The 13,673-nt window shown below is 44.4% G+C and overlaps 1 protein-coding gene across 3 annotated transcripts in view; it reads right to left on the reverse strand.

Moving 5' to 3' along the window:
• Positions 1 to 13,673, reverse strand: part of LOC141178750 (uncharacterized) — a 44,906-nt gene that overhangs the window by 14,483 nt on the left and 16,750 nt on the right. Inside the window, exons 1-2 of one of the 3 annotated variants that reach the window (XM_073660594.1) lie at positions 2,589 to 2,647; positions 493 to 628 (exon numbers count right to left, since the gene is read on the reverse strand). The exons of 1 other annotated variant lie outside the window; for it this stretch is intronic. In XM_073660594.1, coding sequence (XP_073516695.1) covers positions 493 to 628; positions 2,589 to 2,614 — 162 coding nt within the window. In that variant the 5' untranslated portion in view covers positions 2,615 to 2,647. Of the gene's footprint in view, positions 1 to 492; positions 629 to 2,588; positions 2,678 to 13,673 lie in introns of those variants that run through there. One more of the 3 variants, XM_073660595.1, reaches the window with a different exon arrangement.

The raw sequence follows: 13,673 nt of genomic DNA on the forward strand, positions 1-13,673 counted from the left end.
TCACCTCAACACACTTATCTAACTGTCCCAGTTTGGCCCATATTAAAATTTTCTTCAAAATCATGCTCATACAATCCATGCACTGATTAGCCTCTATCTGTTCTGTACACATACTGGCTGGCGACCAGTTCATGTAGAGTTATGTACTTACCCTATTTAGTATAATATAGCTGTATTATAGAATATATGTACATTTTACCTTTGTGTCTCCCCTATTTCCTTATAGACTGTAAGCTTGCGACCCTCACTCCTTTTAATATCTGAGTTAAGCTTATTCTGTAAAGTCTGTATGGTCTGTATAAGTCCCCCCTAAAATTGAAAAGTGATGCGGAATATGTTGGTGCTATAAAAATAAAAATTATTATTATAATTAAATTCAGATGTAAATCTAAGGCCCACTCTATTGATGCATAGTTCCTCGACAAATTAAAAAGATTGTTCACTTGTCCCCGACCAGATGATAAAAGTGTAGTCAATATATTTGTACCATACCCCAGTATATGGATGCCACCACTTATAATCATCTCTGAATATTGTGGATTCCTCCCACCAGTCCAGGGATAAGTTAGCATATGAGGGGGCACAGGGGCTCTGCATCGCAGTACCCCTGAGCTGGAGGAAGTACTGCCTGTCAATAAGAAAGAAGTTATGAGTAAGAGTGAATTTTAGAAGATCCTCCATGAAGTCATTATGTCTGCTACACTGTATTGATCTCGATTTAAAGAAATGTCTTACTCCTCTGATACTATCCTCATGCCGAATATTACTGTACAAAGCCTCGATATCTAGTAAGGCCGGCTGCTCCCCTACATGCATGTATACATGCTCGAGGGTATACATGGAGGGGAGCAGGCAAAGGGAAAACCAACTCCAGAGGGATTATTCCAACTGCAGGACCTCGGGCGGTACTGTGGGGGCAACATACATCCTGCATAAGGGGCATAATGGAGGCATTACACTGTGTGGGGACAACATTCATACTGCATAAGGGGAATAATGGGGGCATTACACTGTGTGGGGGCATCATACATCCTGCATAAGGGGCATAATGGGGGCATGACACTGTGTGTGGGCATCATACATACTACATAAGGGGAATAATGGGGGCATTACACTGTGGGGGGCATCATACATCCTGCATAAGGGGCATAATGGGGGCATTACATTGTGTGGGGGCATCATACATACTGCATAAGGGGCATAATGGGGGCATTACACTGTGGGGGGCATAATACATCCTGCATAAGGGGCATAATGGGGACATTACACTGTGTGGGGGCATCATACATACTGGATAAGGGGCATAATGGGGACATTACACTGTGTGGGGGCATCATACATCCTGCATAAGGGGCATAATGGGGGCATTACACTGTGTGGGGGCATCATACATACTGTATAAGGGGCATAATGGGGGCATTACACAGTGTGGGGGCATCAAACATCCTGTATAAGGGGCATAATGGGGGCATTACACTGTGTGGGGGCATCATACATACTGCATAAGGGGCATAATGGGGGCATTACACTGTGTGGGGGCATCATACATACTGTATAAGGGGCATAATGGGGGCATTACATTGTGTGGGGGCATCATATATACTGTATAAGGGGCATAATGGGGGCATTACACAGTGTGGGGGCATCATATATACTGCATAAAGGGTATAATGGGGGCATTACACTGTGTGGGGGCATCATACATACTGCATAAGGGGCATAATGGGGGCATTACACTGTGTGGGGGCATCATACATACTGTATAAGGGGCATAATGGGGGCATCATGCATACTGTATAAGGGGCATAATGGGGGCATTACACTGTGTGGGGGCATCATACATCCTGTATAAGGGGCATAATGGGGGCATTACACTGTGTGGGGGCATCATACATACTGCATAAGGGGCATAATGGGGGCATTACACTGTGTGGGGGCATCATACATACTGTATAAGGGGCATAATGGGGGCATTACACTGTGTGGGGGCATCATACATACTGTATAAGGGGCATAATGGGGGCATTACACTGTGTGGGGGCATCATACATACTGCATAAAGGGTATAATGGGGGCATTACACTGTGTGGGGGGCATCATACATACTGCATAAGGGGCATAATGGGGGCATTACACTGTGTGGGGGCATCATACATCCCGCATAAGGGGCATAATGGGGGCATTACACTGTGTGGGGGCATCATACATCCCGCATAAGGGGCATAATGGGGGCATTACACTGTGTGGGGGCATCATACATCCTGCATAAGGGGCATAATGGGGGCATTACACTGTGTGGGGGCATCATACATCCCGCATAAGGGGCATAATGGGGGCATTACACTGTGTGGGGGCATCATACATCCTGCATAAGGGGCATAATGGGGGCATTACACTGTGGGGGTCCTGTACTCTGAGAACAATACGTTTCCTCCCTTCCTGTCTCCATAGTTGGGTCGTATGTATCTATTACAGGAAACAGAACAAAACCTTATGATTCTTATAAAGGGGCAACACAAGACCCCAAAGAGCCTGCGTGCTGAAGGGGTTAATGCCCCCTGCGCCCAGTAATGGGGGTCTCCACATACCTCCACCTGCAGAGCCGCCACCACATATATGGCTGCTGTGTGCGCACAGGAGCTGTGATGAGGTCACAGGAGGGGAGGAGTCAGGGGTCACATGATCAGGGGCCTCAGTGGATGCAGGACTCTGCTGTGCTGGTTGTCATGGTGCTGGATGAGCTGAAGTTTATGTGTGGGGTCAGGAGGGGTTTACAGTGTGGATGTAGCAGAGCCGCGTGTGTACGAGGTGTACGGAGCAGAGCCGCGCGTGTACGAGGTGTACGGAGCAGAGCCGCGCGTGTACGAGGTGTACGGAGCAGAGCCGCGCGTGTACGAGGTGTACGGAGCAGAGCCGCGCGTGTACGAGGTGTACGGAGCAGAGCCGCGCGTGTACGAGGTGTACGGAGCAGAGCCGCGCGTGTACGAGGTGTACGGAGCAGAGCCGTGCGTGTACGAGGTGTACGGAGCAGAGCCGCGTGTGTACGAGGTGTACGGAGCAGAGCCGCGTGTGTACGAGGCGTACGGAGCAGAGCCGTGTGTGTACGAGGTGTACGGAGCAGAGCCGCGCGTGTAATAGGTGTACGGAGCGGAGCCGCGCGTGTACGAGTCGTACGGAGCAGAGCCGCGTGTGTACGAGGCGTACGGAGCGGAGACGCGTGTGTACGAGGTGTACGGAGCGGAGCCGCGCGTGTACGAGGTGTACGGAGCGGAGCCGTGTGTGTACGAGGTGTACGGAGCAGAGCCGCGCGTGTACGAGGTGTACGGAGCGGAGCCGCGCGTGTATGAGGTGTACGGAGCGGAGCCGTGTGTGTACGAGGTGTACGGAGCGGAGCCTTGTGTACAGAGCGGAGCCGTGTGTACGGAGAGGAGCAGCGTGTGTGTACGAGGTGTACAGAGCGGAGCCGTGTCTACGAGGTGTACGGAGAGGAGCTGCGTGTGTGTACGAGGTGTACGGAGCGGAGCCATGTGTACGAGGCGTACGGAGCGGAGCCGTGTGTGTACGGAGCAGAACGTATGTAACAGAAGTAGTTCGTGTACGATGCCGTGTGTGCGATGCCTCGGGTATATAGTCTGCATTGTAGACATTTGCTGAGTGTGAGGAGCGAGTGGAGTCTGGAGAATCTCAGCTGTTCCCTCCATTGATGCAGTAAACAGCGCGCAGCAATGATAAATGAGATTGTGATCCTTGGTTGTGAATATCGGGACGTTTCAGTGTAATAACCTTTCTCAAACACTCGCTGGATGGGGGCACTGTGGGCAGGAATAGCTTATAGGTGGCTACACAATTTTTAACGCAGTTTCTCAACAATAAGGCGACACCGGAATGTGGCAGAAGATCTCGCTTCCACGGCTCGGAAGGGAAGAATCACTACAGTGGTACGGAAAGTATTCAGACCCCTTTACATTTTTCACTCTTTGTTTCATTGCAGCCATTTGGTAAATTCTAAAAAGTTCATTTTTTTCTCATTAAATACACTGCACCCCATCTGAACTGAAAAAAAAACAGAAATGTAGAAATTTTTGCGAATTTATTAAAAAAGAAAAACTGAAACATCACATGGTCATAAGTATTCAGACCCTTTGCTCAGTATTGAGTAGAAGCCCCCTTTTGAGCTAGTACAGCCATGAGTCTTCTTGGGAATGATGCAACAAGTTTTTCACACCTGGATTTGGGGATCCTCTGCCATTCTTCCTTGCAGATCCTCTCCAGTTCCGTCAGGTTGGATGGTAAATGTTGGTGAACTGCCATTTTCAGGTCTCTCCAGAGATGTTCAATTGGGTTTAGGTCAGGGCTCTGTCTGGGCCAGTAAAGAATGGTCACAGCGTTGTTCTGAAGCCACTCCTTTGTTATTTTAGCTGTGTGCTTAGGGTCATTGTCTTGTTGGAAGGTGAACCTTCGGACAAGTCTGAGGTCCAGAGCACTCTGGAAGAGGTTTTGATCCAGGATATCTCTGTACTTGGCCGCATTCATGTTTCCTTCAATTGCAACCAGTTGTCCTGTCCTTGCAGCTGAAAAACACCCCAATAGCATGATGCTGCCACCACCATGTTTCACTGTGGGGATTGTATTGGGCAGGTGATGAGCAGTGCCTGGCTTTCTCCACACATACCGCTTAGAATTATCACCAAAAAGTTCTATCTTCATCTCATCAGACCAGAGAATCTCATTTCTCATAGTCTGGGAGTCCTTCATGTGTTTTTGAGCAAACTCTATGCGGGATTTCATAAGTCTTGCACTGAGAAGAGGCTTCCGTTGGGCCACTCTGCCATAAAGGCCCGACTGGTGGAGGGCTGCAGTGATAGTTGACTTTGTGGAACTTTCTCCCATCTCCCTACTGCATCTCTGGAGCTCAGCCACAGTGATCTTGGGGTTCTTCTTTACCTCTTTCACCAAGGCTCTTCTCCCACGATTGCTCAGTTTGGCTGGAAGACCAGGTCTAGGAAGACTTCTGGTGGTCTCAAACTTCTTCTATTTAAGGATTATGGAGGCCACTGTGCTCTTAGGAACCTTAAGTAATGCAGACATTCTTTTGTAACCTTGGCCAGATCTGTGCCTTGCCACAATTCTGTCTCTGAGCTCCTTGGGCAGTTCCTTTGAGCTCATGATTCTCATTTGGTCTGACATGCACTGTAAGCTGTGAGGTCTTATATAGACAAGTGTGTGCCTTTCCAAATCAAGTCCTATCAGTTTAATTAAACACAGCTGGACTCCAATGAAGGAGTAGAACCATCTCAAGGAGGATAACAAGGAATGGACAGCATGTCACTTAAATATGAGTGCCTGAGCAAAGGGTCTGAAGACTTATGACCATGTGATATTTCAGTTTTTCTTTATTAATAAATTTGCAAAAATTTCTACATTTCTGTTTTTTTCAGTCAGGATGGGGTGCAGAGTATACTTTAATGAGAAAAAAATGAACTTTTTAGAATTTACCAAATGGCTGCAATGAAACAAAGAGTGAAAAATTTAAAGGAGTTTGAATACTTTCCGTATCCACGGTATATGGTTTCTGGATTGCTGATTTGTCTGGAATATTGTGTGTAGCTGCCAAAACAGCAGACCCCCTCTCCCACTACAGTGACCCCACTTAGGAAACGATATTCCTCTGGTATTAGAGGTTTAGAATACAAAGGGACATGATGAATTCTAAGTCTTTTCTTTAGACTATGGACTTCTTAGGGTGCCAACCTCCGCAGTCATTCAGTGTTAGTAGTAATAAGGATGAAATAGTAATTATCAATAAACCCCATCCTATTTCCTCTCATCTCCCAATGTGCCCGTCCATCTTTGTTATCATTTTTATTCTATTTCATACAAAGACTTAGAATCCATCACGCCCCTATGTATTCTAAGCCTCTAATCCCACATTTGTTATTATTCCGGTCCCACGATGGGGGTAAAGGCTGCTGGAATAATTATGTCTAACATTCTGGGAGGGTGTCATGGGTGTCTTGACAGAGTCATTCTGGATCCAGCTGTAGAAGGTCGCTGCGCTTGGCTTTGCAGACACCTTTTTGATTCTTTCATCCCTGTAGTGTAGTGCTATTCTTCTCTCGCTAGGACCCAGCAGTGATCTCCTCTTTCTGCTGCTAATTGACACACCCTTGCTTGATATTTAAAAACCCACAGTGTCTCCAGAGAGTCACCGGTGAACTATTTTCCTCTGTTCAGGCCTGGAGTTCTAGCAGTCAGCTAGTTTCTTCTTGGAGTTTCTTGGTGATTAGGGACGATAGGGGAGTCAGGGTGTTGTAAGATCTGCCTAGGGGGTCTCCTCTCTCATTTTCCCTAGTTGTTGGGTTTCCCCCATTTTCCCATCGTCATACATTTGGTCCTTCCCTTCTACTTTGAAGAACCTAGAATGTAAGACATAATTTCAGTTGTTTCACACTTTTTTGTTAAGTATATAATTCCACATGTGTTAATTCATAGTTTTGATGCCTTCAGTGTGAATGTACAATTTTCATAGTCATGAAAATACAGAAAAATCTTTAAATGAGAAGGTGTGTCCAAACTTTTGGTCTGTAATGTATCAACCAGATATGGTCGTCATTCTGTCCATGGAGTAAGAGAGAGACAGCACATGTGTCTTGTGATTTTACATCCAGTCCAAGAGGGGTATCTCCAGCCCCCGATGTGGGGGACTGATATCACTAGCCTATTGTATTCTCCCATTTTCCCCCCATCACTAAAGGCCCCGTCACACTTAGCGACGCTGCAGCGATCCCGACAACGATACGACCTGTCAGGGATCGTTGCTGCGTCGTTATGTGGTCGCTGGTGAGCTGTCAAACAGGCAGGCTCACCAACAATCAGGGGAGCAGTGACATCGTGGAAAGAATCTTTCCACGATGTCCTGCTCCTGGTTACCAGCCTGCTGAAGCAGGAGCAGGCTGGTAACCATGGTAAACATCGGGTTACTAGGGGCACACGCGCAGCTAGTAACCCGTTGTTTATCATGGTTACGAGCCTGCTAAAGTGAGCGGTAACCTCCCGCTCACTGTAGCAGAGTGGTAACTATGATAAACAACGTGTTACTAGGGGCACGTGTGCCCATAGTAACCCGATGTTTATCATGGTTACCAGCCTGATCGCTGCTCCCGCTGGTCACACACAGCGATGTGTGCTGACCAGCGGGAGGGCAAAGACCAAAAAATGGTCCAGGACACTGTGCAGCGATCAGCGACCTCACAACAGGGGCCTGATCGCTGCAAAGTGTCACACATAGCGACATCGCTGGTGAGGTCGCTGTTGCGTCACCAAAACCGTGACAGCAGCGATCTCGCTAGCGATCTCGCTATGTGAGACGGGGGCTTAAGATCTATGATGAACCCTGGTAACCTCAGCTGATAGGACAGAAGGGAACTGGTTTTACGAGTTGTATACACCACCTTTACACAACTATTGTAAATCTGCTTCTGATTTGCCCAGACTGAGCTTCTGTTCAGAGAAAAGTCCTTCCCCCTCCAGCAAAGCACACGGTCTTATATGCACACATTATATATATATATAATAATAATATATACTCACACACATGAAAATATTTGTATATATATTATATGTATACTGTGGGGAAAAAAAGTATTTAGTCAGCCCCCAATTGTGCAAGTTCTCCCACTTACAGAGATGAGAGCGGCCTGTAATTGACATCATAGGTCGACCTCGACTATGAGAGACAAAATGAGAAAACAAATCCTGAAAATCACATTGTCTGATTTGGAAAGAATTTTTTTTAATATACATAAATATGCATGTATTAAATTTTTATATGAAATGAATATTTGTTATCAAGAGATAATACTCAAATAAAAGCTGCGACACCTTCCCATAATGGCTACAGCCAGAGGGATCAAAAGAGAAAACATATTCAGAACATACCCCGGCCCCTCACACCACCCCAACGCCGTATTGCTGATGCTTCGTCAGGGGCACTGTGATTTTCTTGATTTTTTTTGGATATTCTATATCTCATTGTTAAAATTAATCTACCCTTAAAATTATAGACTCTTCATGTCTTTGTCAGTGGGAAAACTTACAAAAACAGCAAGGGATCAAATACTTATTTCCTTCACTGTATATATATATATATATATATATATATATATATATATATATATATACATACACACAGTATATATATATATATATATACAGTACGGAACAAAAGTTTGGACACCCCTTCTCATTTAAAGATTTTTCTGTATTTTCATGACTATGAAAATTGTACATTCACACTGAAGGCATCAAAACTATGAATTAACACATATGGAATTATATACTTAACAAAAAAGTGTGAAACAACTGAAAATATGTCTTATATTCTAGGTTCTTCAAAGTAGCCACCTTTTGCTTTGATGACTGCTTTGCACACTCTTGGCATTCTCTTTGATAAGCTCCCGGCTTGTGTATTTGGTTCCTGTTGTGACCTTGGCCCGTTTACTGACTACTCTTGTGTCTTCTGATTTTATACTTTCTCTGCCCTCCTGGTTGTGATCCGGCTACCTGACTATTCTTCTTCCCATCTCACTCCACAGAACAGCAGGTAACACCGTGGCCCAAGCCTAGGGGTCTCTGTGTAAGTCCAGATCCATGTAGAGGGGTTAAAGGTTGAGAGCAAAGTAATTTGTGAAATCAGTAAACAGGGTAGATAGTGACAAGCCAGTTTGTGGTGGCCATCTTTTGAGCTGACAGGTGACCATGAACAGTGCCCCCAATACATTGTGTCTGCAAACTATTCCAGCAAGATCTGCATTCAAAGAGCTAAGTAGCGCTCCTTCCCTTTTTAACCTGCCATGTGCCCAGACAGTAGTGTACAACCGTATATAGGGGATTGTCAGATTCAGGAGAAGTTGGAAAATAATTTGTAAGGTCCATTTGTTTCCTATTATCCTTTGTGAAGAATTCAAAAGTTATCACCACATAAAGTGACACACGTCAGATTTGAAAAATGGGGCCTGATTAGGAACATAAAACTGTCTGCGGGAAGGGGTTACATCAGAGGATTACTGAAGTCAAAAACTGAGTATAGACAATAACACATCTACTGAAATGATCAAACTCAACAGTCTTCATCCGAGAAAAATGAGTAACTAATGGTGAAACCTCTCTGGGGTAATTAGAGTCTGGGGCTCGGTGGCTCTTGGCAATCTAAACTATCGTAAGGGACAATATTTTCTGTCAGATGAGTGTCAAGAAGAAATATTAGACATTTAAAGTGAAGTTTTTACAATACTGCAGAGCTGAGGTGTCTTAAATTTAGATCTCTGGTATTTGGAAGAGGCAATGGAGATCTTTATTCAAGGACTACCAGGGAGTTAAAGACTCACATAAGTGAGGCCGGCCGATCCCACCACAATCAGACTATCATACAGAATGAACTTGTAAAAAAAAAGAAAGAATATATAAACAAGTAACATCCCCAACAACAACGTAAGTATGAAGGGAGAAATCCAACACTAAACTGGAGTTGGCTCATTTATGGTGGACCATTGGAGGTATGATGAGTCCTGACTAGAAGAGTAGAGAAAGTATTAGTGCCCCCATTTCAGGAGAGATTGTGCAGGAATCTGAATTTCTTAGGATTGAAAATATAATGGAATTTCTGATTAGTGTTGAGTGAATTTGTTCGGCATTTCAAATTTGGGTTCGGGGTTCCGGCTTGTTCGCACCAAAAAAATCGGCTCCACCCACGAACATCCCTGATTTGCCACGCTGTCACGCAAATGTGCGCAAACAAGCCGGAACCCCGAACACGAACCCAAATTTGAAGTGCCGAACAAATTCACTCAACACTATGATGTGGAGTGTATCCATGAAACCAGGGCTCGAGCCATGCCACCACATCTCCTGCCGGCGTGAATAAATGTATATTACAGCCATCAGCCACGCACAGCTTAGAGATATATCATGGCACAGGTGTAATGTTTTTTGTGTAGGTTATCGCAACCCTGTTTGAAGATAGTCGGTTTTAAAAGAAATTGAAAAGTCAGGATAAAGGGAAACTCTGTTATTGTACAGAAATTCACACTTGGCCCTCACTGCACATTTAATGTTGTTGATCAAGAAAGTGAAGTTTAGCCAGAAAGACTGGACTTGGTCTTGTAGGAACCATATGAGAACATTCAGCAGCACAGAGGGGAGAGAAGGTAGATTCATCTAATAAGATATCAGGGATCTAGGAAGCCAACAGCATCATTACCCTCCGCTTTCTCTTACAGGCCCATCAGAATGTTTTTCTTCAAGTGATTTTCTCACTTGTCAGCACTTTCTACGTACGCTGTCATTTGGCTTTGTAGTTTACAGACCTGGGCAGGTAACGGTCAGCATCTACTAATCCCAGGGGGAGGTGGATCCTCCAGGTTATAAGTTCTATAGAAAAGATCTTTCACAATTACACAAAGTAAATTGAATATTTTTGGACGGAGGAGAATGTTGTGGTCTAGCGGCAAAATGGTGATCACATGATTGTGATACGGCCGGACTACACGACCGATAAACCAGCCACAGCCGGTGACTGAGAAGAATCTGTGACTTCTCTGCATTTAGTGGTTACTACTCACCTGGGTAGTCATATGTAGGAATCTCCTCTTTACACCGCTCATCACCCCTCACATATGTCTCTGTAGTATTAATATGGGTCAGATCTTCACCCTGAAACAAATATTATAAAAGTCACAGACAGATGGAGAAGTCACATCTATGATCAGCTCTAATCCTGCCATCTCCAACGTTCTCATTACACAAATATAAAACATATTAATGGTGGATAAAACAAGACTGAAGACATGACTTTTACAACCGTCTACACATCATAGGGGAAAACTCATGACATCTTCTATCTACCTGAGGAACATTGGGATCTTCTTGTTTACAGCCCTGTGGAAGAAGAGGACGGGGACATCTCTCTGGTGTTGTCCTCTTACTGAATAGATCTGGAGGAAACACATACGGGGACTGAATTCATTCTTTACATACTGATAATTATAGGCCGTGTGTATTTAGTCCTGTCTATTACCTGGTGATGTGAGGGGCTGGGGAACCTCCATCATGATCTTGTACAGATCTTTGTGTCCTTCTAAATACTCCCACTCCTCCATGGAGAAATAGACAGCGACATCCTGACACCTTATAGGAATCTGACACATACAATGATAGAGTCATCCCCCCGATCCCTTCATAGTGTTACTGTATAATGTCCCAGCAATGTCACCTCTCCAGTCAGAAGCTCAATCATCTTGTAGGCGAGTTCTAGGATTTGGTCATTGATGTCCTCATGTATCAGGGGGTGAGGTGGAGGCCCCGTGATTAATCTCTGGTTATGGAGAGACACATTTATAAATCTCACTACAGACATTTCCAGAGTCCTCACCTCTCCAGTTCTGTCCATCTGTTATTCCCATAGATAAGAATGATGTAATGTGATGTCATCAGAATCTCTCACCTCTCCAGTAAGCCGGAAGAGGATCTCTAGGGTGACGTGTAATATCCTCTCCACCATCTTGTCCCTGTCTATATCCATCGTTGATGGGTAAATCAGGAAAATTTTCTTATATAGACGATTTTCACTGAGAGGATCCGGTATTGTAGAGATCTGAACGAGAAGAAGATGAGCCGATGTGACATCATAAAAATCCTGTATAATAATACAATTACTGGAGATAATAAGGGGAAACATATGATGAGATTTATTATTTTATAGTATTTAGTTTTTTCTTTACATCTAGTAATAAAACCTACATATTTTAGGCCACAGACAACAAGCAGTTTCTTCCTCGAAGTCTGCAGCTGAATACGTTTCTCATAGACTCATCTTCCATAACGCTAATTTTCGTCTCATTTTTCGTCACTGGAATTGGCATTAGCCATACTGCAGGAGATATTTATTTCACGTGACATGAGAAATAACTACTTCATGATGAGGCAACATCATCTACTACGGACCTAAAACCATATTTGGAGACAGTCCGTCACTGACTACATCACCACTGGCCGTCTGTATCAATGTTTCCCGTCTTCCCTGAACAGTAATCTTCTATCAAGTTAGATCTCATGTCTGATTCACACACAGAAGTTTGAGGCTTTTATAAAAGCTGTTTTGTTTGCACAAATGCCGCGGACAGAAATTATTTGATACTAAAGTCTACATGTACAGTGTATTATGGGTTTCATTTCTAGCCTTAGGCTTTCCTATATTACAAGAAAAAAACCAGAAAAAAGCAGATATTAAAATGTTTCAAAAGAAAATTGGCACCAACAATTCTTGTAAAAAGAAAAAACATGCAAAAAGCAGAAGACACATTTTGTAATTTTTTAACATGTTATGAACTCTTTTGGGCACCAGAACATAGATGTACACCACAGGGATGGCACAGGTGCGGCTGCAATAAAATCCCTGGCAGTTTAACCACTTGCTCCTGCAAAAAGCAAACATGGCATCTAAGAAGGTGTGACAGAGTTCGGCTGAATGCCCTCCTCCCCCAAGTGCTGGGCCTGTAATGTACAAAAGTCTATTAGGCCAGGCCAGAGGCAGAGTTCCATAACTTACTTTTTAACACCTTCATAAACATTAGACTAAAGTTACATGGAAGCACTGATTTTGGTCGACTATATAATGTATTTGGGGACCTTCCTACAGATGCAGTCAGTCATACAAACCACAGGAAAGCTGGAATATTTGTGTATGGGGGAATCTGGAGAGATAGCCATCTGCCAAATGATCCTTCAGCCAACACTTATCTCGTGTGTATGGGGCAGTTAGTATTACACTGACAGGCAGTGATAATACACGGCACTACAGTAGTACAGTGCATCACCTGAGCAATCAAAGGCTTCTGTGTTGTATGATCGCACTAATGAGAGGTATTTTAAAAAGTTTATAAAACAGGTTTAAAAAAAGTTTTAAAATGAAAATATCACAGTTTTAGCAAAAATAAATATTTGTCACTATAAGGAAAACATGCAAATAATGAGAAAATGGAGAGGGAGGTCAGCTCACTGTTTATTTAATGCACCTTGTCTGTAGAACACCGCATGGAGCCGCCCTGGTCAGGGACTGTGAATACCCGGGGTCTTCTGTGGGCGTAACGCTACTCAAACAACACAGGGTGAGGGTAAAACAGAGTGGCAATACTTTACTGAACCACAAAGCGGACATTAAACATACAGAACAGTCCAGCAAATACCCAAGATGGTACATTACAGTTTCATTCTTCCATCTCCGCCCGCCTGGGATAGAACAGCTGCGACTTTGGAGACTTCCAGGGCCAACTACCTCAACCAGTGGCCCTCCGCTTCTGGTGGGCCCCCACAGAGAGAAGGTAGAGGCAAGCTTAGGAAGTCAACAGTCCATCGAGGTACAAGACCAGGAGAACCGATGGTCCCATCTTGGCCTCTCCGAGAGTTTCCATGGGTTCTAGGTGACCGGTGGGTCCCTCCTAGCAACACCAAAACAGCATATCCATGGGGCCAAGTGACTTTTTCGTCCTCTCCTGGACTTCCCAAAAGTATCCATGGTCTCTCTGATGGTTAATGGAGTAGATCTGAAACTTTCCAGTGAGGGCTGATACCCTTAGACTAGAATCATGTAGAATACAAATCTGTGTCTCTTTTGATGC

The sequence above is a fragment of the Phyllobates terribilis genome, unplaced genomic scaffold (genome assembly GCF_046119375.1).
Source record: "Phyllobates terribilis strain yellow unplaced genomic scaffold, ASM4611937v1 Scaffold_30__1_contigs__length_15301838, whole genome shotgun sequence".
Lineage (NCBI taxonomy): Eukaryota > Metazoa > Chordata > Amphibia > Anura > Dendrobatidae > Phyllobates > Phyllobates terribilis.